This window comes from Mobula hypostoma, chromosome 11 (genome assembly GCF_963921235.1).
Source record: "Mobula hypostoma chromosome 11, sMobHyp1.1, whole genome shotgun sequence".
In the NCBI taxonomy this organism is placed as follows: domain Eukaryota; kingdom Metazoa; phylum Chordata; class Chondrichthyes; order Myliobatiformes; family Myliobatidae; genus Mobula; species Mobula hypostoma.
In genome coordinates, this window is record NC_086107.1 from 90968266 (window position 1) to 90983416 (window position 15151).

General features: G+C 44.9%; 2 protein-coding genes across 10 annotated transcripts in view; one reads left to right on the top strand and one right to left on the bottom strand.

Moving 5' to 3' along the window:
• LOC134353936 (uncharacterized) overlaps window positions 1–15151 on the bottom strand; it is a 431517-nt gene that overhangs the window by 274936 nt on the left and 141430 nt on the right. For all 6 annotated transcript variants that reach the window (XM_063062506.1, XM_063062507.1, XM_063062505.1 and 3 more), the window contains one exon: window positions 15012–15085. In XM_063062506.1, the coding sequence (XP_062918576.1) occupies window positions 15012–15085 (74 nt within the window). The remainder of the gene's footprint in view (window positions 1–15011; window positions 15086–15151) is intronic.
• Window positions 1–15151, top strand: part of LOC134353935 (synaptotagmin-1-like) — a 142918-nt gene that overhangs the window by 87164 nt on the left and 40603 nt on the right. The gene's annotated exons all lie outside the window — the stretch shown is intronic.

The window sequence follows — 15151 nt, forward strand, 5'->3', positions numbered from 1 at the left end:
GACCCATATGGTAGTTTGCGTCCCTGGTGCCAGGGTCCGGGATATTTCTGATCGCGTCCAAGATACCCTGGAGTGGGAGGGTGAGGAGCCAGAGGTCATGGTACATATAGGTACCAATGACATAGGCAGGAAAAGGGAAGAGGTCCTGAAAGGAGAATATAGGGAGTTAGGAAGGGAATTGAGAAAAAGGACCGCAAAGTTAGTAATCTCAGGATTACTGCCTGTGCCACGCGACAGTGAGAGTAGGAATGCAATGAGGTGGAGGATAAATGCGTGGCTGAGGGATTGGAGCAGGGGGGCAGGGATTCAAGTTTTTGGATCATTGGGACCTCTTTTGGCGCAGGTGTGATCTGTACAAAAAGGACAGGTTACACTTGAATCCTAGGGGGACCAATATCCTGGCGGGGAGATTTGCGAGGGCTACTGAGGTGACTTTAAGCTAGAATGGTTGGGGGGTGGGAATCAAATTAAAGAGACTAGGAGAGAGGAGGTTAGTTCACAACAGGGGGATGGGAACAAGTGCAGAGAGACAGAGGGGTGTAAAAGGAGGGTAGAAGCAAAAAGTAGTAAGGTGAAAAGTAAAAGTGGCAGGCTGGCAAATCCAGGGCAAAAATCAAAAAGGGCCACTTTTCAACATAATTGTATAAGGGCTAAGAGTGTTGTAGAAGCGAGCCTGAAGGCTTCGTGTGTCAATGCAAGGAGCATTCATAACAAGATGGATGAATTAAAAGTGCAGATTGTTATTAATGATTATGATATAGTTGGGATCACAGAGACATGGCTCCAGGGTGACCAAGGATGGGAGCTCAACATTCAGGGATATTCAATATTCAGGAGGGATAGACATGAAAGAAAAGGAGGTGGGGTAGCATTGCTGGTTAGAGAGGAGATTAACGCAATAGAAAGGAAGGACATTAGCCGGGAGGATGTGGAATCGATATGGGTAGAACTGCATAACACTAAGGGGCAGAAAACGCTGGTGGGAGTTGTGTACAGGCCACCTCACAGTAGTAGTGAGGTTGGGGATGGTATTAAACAGGAAATTAGAAATGCGTGCAATAAAGGAATAGCAGTTATATGGGTGACTTCATTCTACATATAGATTTGGTGAACCAAATTGGTTAGGGTGCTGATGAAGAGGATTTCTTGGAATGTATGCGGGATGGTTTTTTGAACCAACATGTCGAAGAATCAACTAGAGAGCAGGCTATTCTAGACTGGGTATTGAGCAATGAGGAAGGGTTAATTAGCAATCTTGTCGTGAGAGGCCCCTTGGGTAAGAGTGACCATAATATGGTGGAATTCTTCATTAAGATGCAGAGTGACATAGTTAATTCAGAAACAAAGGTTCTGAACTTAAAGAAGGGTAACTTTGAAGGTATGAGACGTGAATTAGCTAAGATAGACTGGCAAATAACACTTAACAGGTTGACGGTGGATATGCAACGGCAAGCATTTAAAGATCGCATGGATGAACTACAACAATTGTTCATCCCAGTTTGGCAAAAGAATAAATCAGGGAAGGTAGTGCACCCATGGCTGACAAGGGAAATTAGGGATAGTATCAATTCCAAAGAAGAAGCATACAAATTAGCCAGAAAAAGTGGCTCACCTGAGGACTGGGAGAAATTCAAAGTCCAGCAGAGGAAGACAAAGGGCTTAATTAGGAAAGGGAAAAAAGATTATGAGAGAAAACTGGCAGGGAACATAAACTGACTGTAAAAGCTTTTATAGATATGTGAAAAGAAAAAGATTGGTTAAGACAAATGTAGGTCCCCTACAGACAGAAACAGGTGAATTGATTATGGGGACCAATTGAATAACTACTTTGATTCTGTCTTCACTAAGAAGGACATAAATAATCTTCCGGAAATAGTAGGGGACAGAGGGTCCAGTGAGATGGAGGAACTGAAGGAAATACGTTTTAGTAGGGAAGTGGTGTTAGGTAAATTGAAGGGATTAAAGGCAGATAAATCCCCAGGGCCAGATGGTCTGCATCCCAGAGTGCTTAAGGAAGTAGCCCAAGAAATAGTGGATGCATTAGGGATAATTTTTCAAAACTCTTTAGATTCTGGACTAGTTCCTGAGGATTGGAGGGTGGCTAATGTAACCCCACTTTTTAAAAAAGGAGGGAGAGAGAAACCAGGGAATTATAGACCGGTTAGCCTGACATCGGTGGTGGGGAAAATGCTAGAGTCAGTTATCAAAGATGTGATAACAGCACATTTGGAAAGCGGTGAAATCATCGGACAAAGTCAGCATGGATTTGTGAAAGGAAAATCATGTCTGACGAATCTCATAGAATTTTTTGAGGATGTAACTAGTAGACTGGATAGGGGAGAACCAGTGGATGTGGTATATTTGGATTTTCAAAAGGCTTTTGACAAGGTCCCACACAGGAAATTAGTGTGCAAACTTAAAGCACACAGTATTGGGGGTAAGGTATTGATGTGGATAGAGAATTGGTTGGCAGACAGGAAGCAAAGAGTGGGAATAAACGGGACCTTTTCAGAATGGCAGGCAGTGACTAGTGGGGTACTGCAAGGCTCAGTGCTGGGACCCCAGTTGTTTACAATATATATTAATGACTTAGATGAGGGAATTAAATGCAGCATCTCCAAGTTTTCGGATGACACGAAGCTGGGTGGCAGTGTTAGCTGTGAGGAGGATGCTAAGAGGATGCAGGGTGACTTGGATAGGTTAGGCGAGTGGGCAAATTCATGGCAGATGCAATTTAATGTGGATAAATGTGAAGTTATCCGCTTTGGTGGCAAAAACAGGAAAACAGACTATTATCTGAATGGTGGCCGATTAGGAAAAGGGGAGGTGCAACGAGACCTGGGTGTCATTGTACACTAGTCATTGAAAGTGGGCATGCAGGTACAGCAGGCGGTGAAAAAGGCGAATGGTATGCTGGCATTCATAGCAAGAGGATTCGAGTACAGGAGCAGGGAGGTACTACTGCAGTTGTACAAGGCCTTGGTGAGACCACACCTGGAGTATTGTGTGCAGTTTTGGTCCCCTAATCTGAGGAAAGACATTCTTGCCATAGAGGGAGTACAAAGAAGGTTCACCAGATTGATTCCTGGGATGGCAGGGCTTTCATATGATGAAAGACTGGATTGACTAGGCTTATACTTGTTGGAATTTAGAAGAATGAGGGGGGATCTTATTGAAACGTATAAAATCCTAAAGGGATTGGACAGGCTAGATGCAGGAAAATTGTTCCCGATGTTGGGGAAGTCCAGAACAAGGGGTCACAGTTTGAGGATAAAGGGGAAGTCTTTTAGGACCGAGATTAGGAAAAACTTCTTCACACAGAGAGTGGTGAATCTGTGGAATTCTCTGCCACAGGAAACAGTTGAGGCCAGTTCATTGGCTATATTTAAGAGGGAGTTAGATATGGCCCTTGTGGCTAAAGGGATCAGGGGGTATGGAGGGAAAGCTGGTACAGGGTTCTGAGTTGGATGATCAGCCATGATCATACTGAATGGCAGTGCAGGCTCGAAGGGCCGAATGGCCTACTCCTGCACCTATTTTCTATGTTTCTATGTTTCTAAACCAGAGCAGCCAGAAGAAACACATGCAGTCACGGGGAAAACGTACAAACTCCTTATAGAAAGCAGCGCAGATTGAACCCGGGTTGCTGGTGCAGTAATAGCGTGACGTTAACCTCTTTGCTACCATGCAGCCCTATTACCTATCGCCACTAAGGAGCGCACACACACTAAATGGCAGATGCAGCAGCTATCAGGGACTGAGCATCAGTTACCATGGAGTCTGCACAGCAGCTGAGCAGGATATAAAAGATTTTCTTTTTGAAATATAAATCTGTATGAAAAGGTTTTTTAGAGCTGACCTTTTCATTCCTCTTTGACTTCTTCCTGCCTGGCCTTCTGTTCCCAGTTGAGGTGTGTTCAGAAACTCCAGGGATAAAGCTGTTGCCTAGGAGACAGCTGAGCTGGGCCTCAATGAACATTGAGGCTGAGGGAAAGCGGCAAGAGACAAGATGGGAGCCAAGCTCCATCCCTGAAGGGAGGTGACGCGGAGAGGGAAAAGAAACTCCGCGTAAATGTCATCTGGAAGTGATTGCATGTTACAGAGATCAGGGAGATGGTCTGTTTATCAAAACAACAGCAAATATATCTCCCCTTGTGTGCAATAATAGATTGGTTCCACAGCTAACCAAAACTCAAGGACATAAGGAAATGGGAGCAGGAGTAGGCCACTCAGCCCATCAGACCTGTCCCACCATTCAATGTGATCATGGCTGATATATCATATAGTTTTACAGCACAGAAACTGGCTCTTTGGCCCAACGTATCGATTCTGACCAAGATACCTTCCTGAGCCTATCCCCACATGCCCACATTTGGCCCATATCTCTCTAAACCTTTCCTATCCACGTACCTGTCCAAATGTGTTTTTTGAATGTTATAATTTATACCATTTCTTCTGGCAACTCATTCCACATACCCACCATCCTCTCTGTGAAAAAGCTTTCCCCTCAGCCAATAAGATCAGCCATGTTCTTATCGAATGGCAGAGCAGGATCAATTGGCTAGATGGTCTACTCTTGCTCCTATTTCTTATAACACACATCAAAGTTGCTGGTGAACGCAGCAGGCCAGGCAGCATCTCTAGGAAGAGGTACAGTCGACGTTCGACATTTCGGGCCGAGACCCTTCGTCAGGACTAACTGAAGGAAGAGCTAGTAAGAGATTTGAAAGTGGGAGGGGGACGGGGAGATCCGAAATGATAGGAGAAGACAGGAGGGGGAGGGACGGAGCCCAGAGCTGGACATTTGATTGGCAAAAGGGATATGAGAAGATCATGGGACAAGAGGCCTAAGGAGAAAGAAAAGGGGGAGGGGGGGAAAACCCAGAAGATGGGCAAGGGGTATAGTGAGAGGGACAGAGGGAGAAAAAGGAGAGAGAAAAAGAATGTGCATATATAAATAAATAACGGATGGGGTACGAGGGGGAGGTGGGGCATTAGCGGGGGTTAGAGAAGTCAATGTTAATGTCATCAGGTTGGAGGCTACCCAGACAGAAGATAAGGTGTTGTTATGTATTCTTTTTCTCTTTCTCCTTTTTCTCCCTCTGTCCCTCTCACTATACCCCTTGCCCATCCTCTGGGTTACCCTCCACCTTTTCTTTCTCCCTAGGCCTCTTGTCCCATGATCCTCTCATATCCCTTTTGCCAATCAACTGTCCAGCTCTTGGCTCCATCCCTCCCCCTCCTGTCTTCTACATTTTGGATCTCCCCCTCCCCCTCCCCCTCCCACTCCCACTTTCAAATCTCTTACTAACTCTTCTTTCAGTTAGTCCTGACGAAGGGTCTTGGCCTGAAACGTCGACTGTACCTCTTCCTAGAGATGCTGCCTGGCCTGCTACACTCACCAGCAACTTCGATGTGTGTTGCTTGAATTTCCAGCATCTGCAGATTTCCTCGTGTTTGCCTATTTCTTATCTTCTTATGTTCTCACCTTAAGCCCATGCTCTCTAATTGTAGACTTCCCTGCCCTGCAAAAAAGACTGTGACCAACCACCTCATGATTTTATAAAGCTCTTCAAGGCTATCCCTAAGCCCCTTTCACACCAGGGAAAGATTCCCAGCCTTATAACTCAACCTTTCCAGTCCCAGCAAAATCAAGAATCTGTTCTGCAGCCTCTGTAGTTTACTCTTTTGCTTCCTGTAGCATGGTGACCAGAACTTCACACAATATTTGAGGTGTGGTCTCACCAACTGTATATATACCACTGTAACATGTTGTCCCAAATTTTATACTCAATGCCCATCGATGAAGACAACCGTGCCATCGCCTCCTGAATCATCCTGTCTCCCTATGTCACCACTTTCAGGGAGTATGTACTTATACTCACAGGATTCTCTGCTCTACAACACTCACCTCCTATTTTTCCTGACCTATCTAATAATATACCCCATCATCCCAAGTTCCCAATCCTGCCAACCTTGCTCTTCACTGTGAAAGGAACATGTTGGCCCCAAATTCTCCCCATCACACATCTAAAGGCTTCTTACTTACTTGTCAGACATCCCTTTACCTGTGAACAGCCTTTTCCAATCAACCTTTGCAAGGTCTTGTCTACTGCCTTTACAATTATCCTTTCCTCAGTTTAGGACTTTAACTTGTGGAGCAATCTTTTCTTTTTTCATAATTTTGTTGTAAAACTTTTAGCGAGACAGATTCTGGAAAGGTGTAATAATAACAGGGTTGTCGTGGTGGGAGATTTTAATTTCCCAAATATCAATTGGCATGTCCCTAGAGTGAGTGGTTTAGATGGGGTGGAGTTTGTTAGGTGTGTTCAGGAAGGCTTCTTGACGCAATATGTAGATAAGCCTACAAGAGGAAAGGCTGTACTTGATCTGGTATTGAGAAATGAACCAGGTCAGGTGTCAGGTCTCTCAGTGGGAGAGCATTTTGGAGATAGTGATCACAATTCTATCTCCTTTACCACAGCTTTGGAGAGGGATAGGAACAACAAGTTAGGAAAGCATTTAATTGGAGTAAGGGGAAATATGAGGCTATCAGGCAGGAACTTGGAAGCATAAATTGGGAACAGATGTTCTCAGGGAAATGTATGGAAGAAATGTGGCAAATGTTCAGGGGATATTTGCATGGAGTTCTGCATAGGTATGTTCCAATGAGACGGGGAAAGGATGGTAGGGCACAGGAACCGTGTTGTACAAAGGCTGTTGTAAATCTGGTCAGGAAGAAAAGAAGAGCTTACAAAAGGTTCAAAAAACTAGGTAATGATAGAGATCTAGAAGATTAAAAGACTAGCAGGAAGGAGCTTAAGAAAGAAATTAGGAGAGCCAGGAGGGGCCATGAGAAGGCCTTGGCAGACAGGATTAAGGAAAACCCCAAGGCATTCTACAAGTATGTGAACAGCAAGAGGATAAGACATGAGAGAATAGGACCAATCAAGTGTGACAGTGGAAAAGTGTGTGTGGAACTGGAGGAGATAGCAGAGGTACTTAATGAGTACTTTGCTTCAGTATTCACTACGAAAAGGACCTTGGCAGTTGTAGGCATGACTTACAGCAAACTGAAAAGCTTGAGCATGTAGATATCAAGAAAGAGGATGTGCTGGAGCTTTTAGAAAGCATCAAGTTGAATAAGTCACTGGGACCGGATAAAATGTACCCCAGGCTACTATGGGAGGCGAGGGAGGAGAATGCTGAGCCTCTGGCGATGATTTTGCATCATCAATGGGGACAGGAGAGGTTTCAGAGGATTGGAGGGTTGCGGATTTTGTTCCATTATTCAAGAAAGGGAGCAGAGATAGCCCAGGAAATTATAGACCAGTGAGTCTTACGTCAGTGGTTGGTAAGTTGATGGAGAAGATCCTGAGAGGCAGTATTTATGAACATTTGGAGAGGCATAATATAATTAGGAATATTGAGCTTGGCTTTGTCAATGGTAGGTCGTGCCTTACGAGCCTGATGGAATTTTTTGAGGATGTGACTAAACGCATTGATAAAGGTAGAGCAGCAGATGTCGTGTATATAGATTTCAGCAAGGCATTTGACAAGGTACCCCATGCCAGGCTTATTGAGAAAGTAAGGAGGCATGGGATCCAAGGGGACATTGCTTTGTGGATCCAGAACTGGCTTGACTCTGTGGTTAAGAAGGCATATGGTGCACTGGCCTTCATCAATTGTTGGATTGAGTTTAAGAACCGAGAGGTAATGTTGCAGCTATATAGGACCCTGGTCAGACCCCACTTGGAGTACTGTGCTCAGTTCTGGTTGCCTCACTACAGCAAGGATGTGGAAACCTTGGAAAGGGTGCAGAGGAGATTTACAACGATGTTGTTGGTTTGGGAAGCATGCCTTATGAGAATAGGTTGAGTGAACTCAGCCTTTTCTCCTTGGAGCAACGGAGGATGAGAGGTGACCTGATAGAGGTGTACAAGATGATGAGAGGTATTGATCGTGTAGATAGTCAGAGGCTTTTTCTCAGGGCTGAAATGGCTAGCACGAGAGGGCACAGTTCTAAAGTGCTTGGAAATAAGTACAAAAATGAAGGGTCTTTTAAGAGACTCCTGGATAGGTACATGGAGCTTAGAAAAATAGATAATGGGTAACCCTAGGTAATTTCTAAGGTAAGGACATGTTTGGCACAGCTTTGTGGACCAAAGGGCCAGTATTGCGCTGTAGGTTTTCTATGTTTCAATGTTTCTATGTAGAATATTGGTCACACTGTCAAAGTGCTCTCCCAATGACACCTCAACATTTTGCCCTTCCTCATTTTCCCACCGGATATCTAGTAGGACCGCCCACAGAACGCTTGAGGAACCTTTCCTGGACGAACTTCAATTCTGCCCCAATTAATTCTTAACATTGTGGCAATCCCAATCAATGGAAAATCGAACAGTATAGCACAGTCCTGGCCTTTTGGCCCACAATGTTGTGCTGACCCTTTAACCTACTCTAAGATGAATCTAACCATTCTCTCACATACAGTCCTACATTTTTCTATCACCCACATGCCTATCTAAGAGTCCCTTAAATACCCCTGATGTATCTACCTCCACCACCACCCCTTGGCAGCATGTTCTACACATCCACCATTCTCTGTAGAAAACGCTACCTCTGACATCCCCCCTATACTTTCCTCCAATCACCTTGAAGTTATGTTCCTTCGCATTCACCATTTCTGCCCTGGAAATGGTCTCTGGCTGTCCACTCAGTCAATGGCTCTTATCATTGTTTACACCCCTCATCCTCCTTCTCTCCAAGGAGAAGGCCTTTGGAAAATTAAAAGCATCAATTATTATTCTTACAGCTATCTGTAACTCCCTTTATACTGTATTTTCTTTTGTACTTCCTGTGGGGTCTATAATGCAGTCCCATCAAAGTGACCATCCCCTTCATATGGTCGCAGAGGACAATCCCCCCGGTATATTTGTATAAGTACTGCTGTGATGTTCTTCCTAATCAAAAAGCTTCCCCCTCTCCAATGCACTTCTATCGTGCCTGTGACATCTGTAACCCGGAACAATGAGCTGCCAGTCCTGCCCCTCCCCTCCAGCATGTTTCTGTAAGAACACCCTATTAACCCATTCGTGTCCTGAGTTCAATCTGCTGTACTTGTCAGACTTCCCATATTAAAATAAGTAGTTTAGTCTATCAGTTGGGTGGCGGGGTGGAGATACATCTCTACCAAAGGTGGTGTAAAGCACTCCATCCTTCTGCTAGCCTGCACGTCACCCTTGGGCAAGGTGTAGCCCCTGCTTAGCCAACTGGTAAGGGTCACTTGAAGCCATGGGAGCAGGTGGTGGATGGTCATATGAGCAGCTGGTGCACATCACAAGTCCTGGCTATGCAACTGCCGACTGAAAAATATTGATAACGGCTGGTAAAGACACTGCCCAGAAGAAGGTAAACCAGTTCTGTAGAAGAATTAGCCAAGAACAATCATGGTCATGGATGAGACCATTATTGCCCACGGCATACAACAAAACACAAGATGATGATCATCATCTATTAAGTCTCCCCTCATTCCCCATCTCCTAATCTCTCATTCTACCTGGCCATGTGTCTTGCACCTTATTTCTCTACCTGTACTGCAATTTCCCTGTAACTCCAATACTTCAGTCTGTATTTTTTTTCTACAAGGTCCTTATGTGTGGAATGATGTGTCTGGCTGTCCTGCAAACAGAGGCTTCTCACTGTATCTCAGCACACACAACAATGAACAAATCACCCTGCATTAGGATTGAGCTGTAAGCAAGGTGAGGGAGACGGCCGAGGCAGGAACTGGCAAGTGATGGGTGAGTTCAGGTGAGGAGGAGTTGATAAACTGAGGGCAACGGCAAGTCTCAGACCCTGTCCTAGCATGCAAAGTCAGCTCCAGTGGACTGGGTGGACGAGATCAACACTGAGATCCAATGGCCGGGAAGGCGGTTCTGTAATGCTTCGTAGAGATCAGCAAGACATAGAAGAGGTCATGGTCATCCGCTGCAACCAAGGAGGATCGCAAATGTGACAACTACTGGTACCACTGAACCTGGACTTCTGAAGACTAGAGTGGAACTGCCCCAGTGCAATAGCTTTTCCACTCTCCCGCACAGCTTTCTTCATGCCGGTCACGTCATGAACTGTACAAGTCTAACCATCATCGTTGGATACGATGGACAACCACCCAATTAATCAATCAATCACTCCACAAGTCATACCACCTCTTTACAGGGACCTCTTTCGGAATGTGTGTGCACTGGACTTTTCAGATATCCACAAACATTTACTCCAGAGGACAGATTCCTCTGATTTGGATTAGAAATGGAGCAGGTGGCGGATGGTCATATGAATAGCTGGTGTGTATCACAAGTCCTAGTTATGCTGCCGCTGACGCCAGGCGGACAGTCTCTGAAGAGTATTGATAATGGCTGGGGTCACCCATCTTGTAAAGACACTTCTGTAGAAAAATTTGCCAAGAACAATCACGCTCATTAGACCATGATCGCCCACGCCATATTTCATGGCACATAATGGTGATGATATCAGACCTTCCTCACTCCATGTCCTGCCAACTGGATTTGATTGCTTGTATTTCTATATTTGCCTCTAATTTCTCATCGGCCACACCGCTGCTTTGAGTCCCACCCTCCCTGTCAGACTAGTTAAACCCTCCTGAGTAGTATCAACAAATCTCCCCTCCAGGATATTGGTCCTTCTCCAGATCAATACAACCTGTCTCTCTTGTGGTCTGCCCCAGCACATCCTTAGGTTTTGTTTGCTGTTAATGCAAACGATGCATTTCACTATATGTTTTGATGTGCGTGCATGTGATTGTTAAATGAATCTGAATTTGTACTGTTCATCCCGCCCCATGGCAACTCCTTCACTATGCCAGATCATAGCCCACAACCTCAGTCTATTAAAAACTTATCCAGCTCTACTTTAATTCAAAATATCTGGTCAGCCACAGTATTAACTTTGTTTAATGTGAACCACAGGCGCTAAGTAGACATCCTCTGCAACATCACACTCTGCTGACACCAGTGGATGAGTACTGAGCTGGGTTTGTTGGCAGTTTGCTGGCGCCCACCTGTAAATTCAGAGTTGCGGCTGAGATATTCTTCAGTCTCCAGTGTTGGATTGGATGCAGAAATGTTATTTTCTTTGTACTTCAAATATTCAAAGTGCATTTATTATCAAAGAATGTATAAATTATACAACCTGGAAACTTGTCTGCTTACAGGCAGTGACAAAGCGAGAAACTCAAATAACCCAATTAAAAAAGAACAAAAACCACTGCGCAGAGAAAGCAAGAGGGGAAAAACACATCATGCAAACAAGTGAAGCAAGCCAACAGCATCCCAAACCAGACTGAATCCCAGATCTGCTCCCAGAGCAACCAGAGTAGGCCCAAGACGAGCCTCGGCCCTTAGTTTTCACACCAGCAGGGCAGGAATGCACAGCAGCCAGCTCAGTTCATAGCCTCAGTGCCACAGAGAAGAGAATGAACATTCACGGGAGAGCGGGCGAAAATCAACCCGACCCTCACTTCCGTACCCGACTCTCAGGCTTCCAGTCTATCTGTCCCAGCATTTAAATTGTCCAAGCACCGAGAAGTGCCACGCTCCAGGATCTGAACCCAGGTGCCCCGATACACCTGGGCCACTCTGCCCAAAGCCATTCTCGATCTCATCAAATCGGCTCAGCACTAGTAGTTTAAATTTCCTATGCCTGTTTGTATTTTTATATAATCACAATTGTACATATAATTGTTTAGTGAATTTTCCAGTAATTTCAGTCAGATGCTTCACTGTGTTTCTAGAAATTTCGCAAACACAAGGAAATCTGCAGATGCTGGAAATTCAAGCAACACACACAAAATGCTGGCGGCCCGAAACGTCGACTGTGCTTCTTCCTATGGATACTGTCTGGCCTGCTGTGTTCCACCAGCATTTGGCATGTGTTTCTAGAAATTTATTAGTTTTCTGTTCCACTTGAAATCTGCCAATTTTATAGTTTAATTGTTTTCACTGGAATCTTTGTTATCTTTAGTCTGAGTACAAGACAACGATGACGGCTTTTTCCTTTGATCTCTTCTTCATTCTCCTGGCTCCTCTTTCTCGCTCCTTCCCTGCTCTTGTAACATTTAATAAAACAATTGTAAGCAACAAGATTTAGGCCTCATTCTTTACCTCTGAAGAACCTTTGGATCACAAAACTACCAGGTACTGAACTTACAGACGGATTCCCACTGATAAATTGCCTGGGATTTACGTAGACCACGCACAGGATTCACATTCCTAAGCGGAGACTTTACAGATGTAAGGGGGAAGTGTAAGAACAAAGCAAGCAGCAGGAGTGGCAAGCAGTTCTATTTATTTCTATTTTCCAAATATTTTCGATTTGTTAATGTTTTAGGTGATTGGATGTTTATTTGAAAAATAATATATGTTAATAGTCTTTGAACTTCAAGGAGATTCAGAAACACTTCAGGCATTGGAAGTTTTGACAGGTGGCAAAGCTGGAGGAGGGGCTGGCCATCGATCAGAGGATGCCTCAGAAATTGTGTTGGTGGGGCTTAAAGTCACAGAGGCACACAGCACAGAGACAAGTCCTTTGGTCCATCTGGTCCATGCTGACCAAAGTTCCCATCTAAGCTAGAGCCATTGACCTGTATTTGACCAATATCCCACTCTCCTGTCCATGTAAAGGCTTGCCTGATCCACCCACGTCATCATTCATGTACATTACACAGACCAAACCTGTTAGGCTTGGGAGGCTTTTGTCCAGCAAGAACAAAAGTTCAAACGGTATGTGTGGGAAGGTCTCATGTTTTGCTGCCGGGGAAAAATACACACTCAGGACAACAAATACTTTTTTGGGTCTTTAATTCCTTTATCTACTTTAGATGTTTTAATGTAGAAAGAGGGCATCAAAAAAAACCAACAAAATGAATTTTTAAAAAACACAGTTCCTGCTGTTACGAAAACAACAGGAATACTGCAGATGCTGGAAATTCAAGCAACACACATCAAAATTGCTGGTGAATGCAGCAGGCCAGGCAGCATCTGTAGGAAGAGGTGCAGTCAACGTTTCAGGCCGAGACCCTTCATCAGGACTAACTGAAGGAAGAGTGAGTAAGGGATTTGAAAGTTGGAGGGGGAGGGGGAGATCCAAAATGATAGGAGAAGACAGGACGGGGAGGGATAGAGCCAAGAGCTGGACAGGTGATAGGCAAAAGGGGATACGAGAGGATCATGGGACAGGAGGTCCGGGAAGAAAGACAAGGGGGGGGGAGAGACCCAGAGGATGGCCAGGGGGTATATTCAGAGGGACAGAGGAAGAAAAAGGAGAGTGAGAGAAAGAATGTGTGCATAAAAATAAGTAACAGATGGGGTACGAGGGGGAGGTGGGGCCTTAGCGGAAGTTAGAGAAGTCGATGTTCATGCCATCAGGTTGGAGGCTACCCAGGTGGAATATAAGGTGTTGTTCCTCCAACCTGAGTGCTCCCGATGTGGCCTTTTATATATTGTGCTCCCGATGTGGCCTTTTATATATCGTGCTCCCGATGTGGCCTTTTATATATTGGCGAGACCCGACGCAGACTGGGAGACCGCTTTGCTGAACATCTACGCTCTGTCCGCCAGAAAAAGCGGGATCTCCCAGTGGCCATACATTTTAATTCCACATCCCATTCCCATTCTGACATGTCTATCCACAGCCTCCTCTACTGTAAAGATGAAGCCACACTCAGGTTGGAGGAACAACACCTTATATTCCGTCTGGGTAGCCTCCAACCTGATGGCATGAACATTGACTTCTCTAACTTCCGCTAAGGCCCCACCTCCCCCTCATACCCCATCTGTTACTTATTTTTATGCACACATTCTTTCTCTCACTCTCCTTTTTCTCCCTCTGCCCCTCTGAATATACCCCTTGCCCATCCTCTGGGTCCCCCCCCCTTGTCTTTCTTCCCGGACCTCCTGTCCCATGATCCTCTCGTATCCCCTTTTGCCTATCACCTGTCCAGCTCTTGGCTCTATCCCTCCCCCTCCTGTCTTCTCCTATCATTTTGGATCTCCCCCTCCCCCTCCAACTTTCAAATCCCTTACTCACTCTTCCTTCAGTTAGTCCTGACGAAGGGTCTCGGCCTGAAACGTCGACTGCATCTCTACAGATGCTGCCTGGCCTGCTGCGTTCACCAGCAACTTTGACGTGTCCTGCTGTTACAATCTCAGCTTAATTTTGGTCCACATACTTGTGTATCAACTAGTTACGCAAACAGTATGAGAATAAATAAAACAAAATATACAAAACCAATACGGTACTGGCAATGTTTGGCACACAAGTGCTTAACTTCCAAACACGTATAGGCTCGACCCGGAAACAAATTCTCCTCACTCACGCTATGTGAACAGAGGTTAATACAGTCACATTACTCCACTACATCACGATCAGTCATGAAACAATAAAGTAAAACAAAAATAAAAATTTTTTAAAACTTTTACAATATATTGCCTCGTAGTTAAATTACTAGAAAAGCTAACTTACTAGGCCAGTAAGGAACTTCGCACAACCACGCTATCCAACACCAATACTTTACTCACGAAAATCTTTCATCACCATACGACCAGTACACCTCGCACTCGATGTTCAACCTAGAACACTGTAACTCTTCTTTCAACTCCGCATGTGCATAATCACCATTTTCTCTTAAAGGCACAGGCAGCTATTTTATCGCTGCCAGGGTGAATACATAAGTACTTTAACAATAAAAAATAATATTCAACAGTCATCTGGTTACACATATGTCAGCCAATTCAGATTCAGATTGATTTATTTATCACATGTGCACCGAAACATAGAGTGAAAGGTGCCGTTTACATTGACAGCCCACAAGTGTCGCTGTGCAATCTGGCGGCAGCATAGCGTGGCCACCAAGTTCGGCAGAGCACAATAGGTAACGAAACAACAACAGCAAATTTAGCCCCTTATCTCCCAACCCACGCACATACACAGACCTCTAATTCCACAGGACAAGCCTCCAGCCTCCAGCAGACTATCGTTGTCGACTTCCTCAACAGACTGCTAGGACCTGCAATAGGAGAGGAGTGTCTGTTAGAGGACTAGATTCCAAGGTGATCTCTTGGAGGTGGGGGGG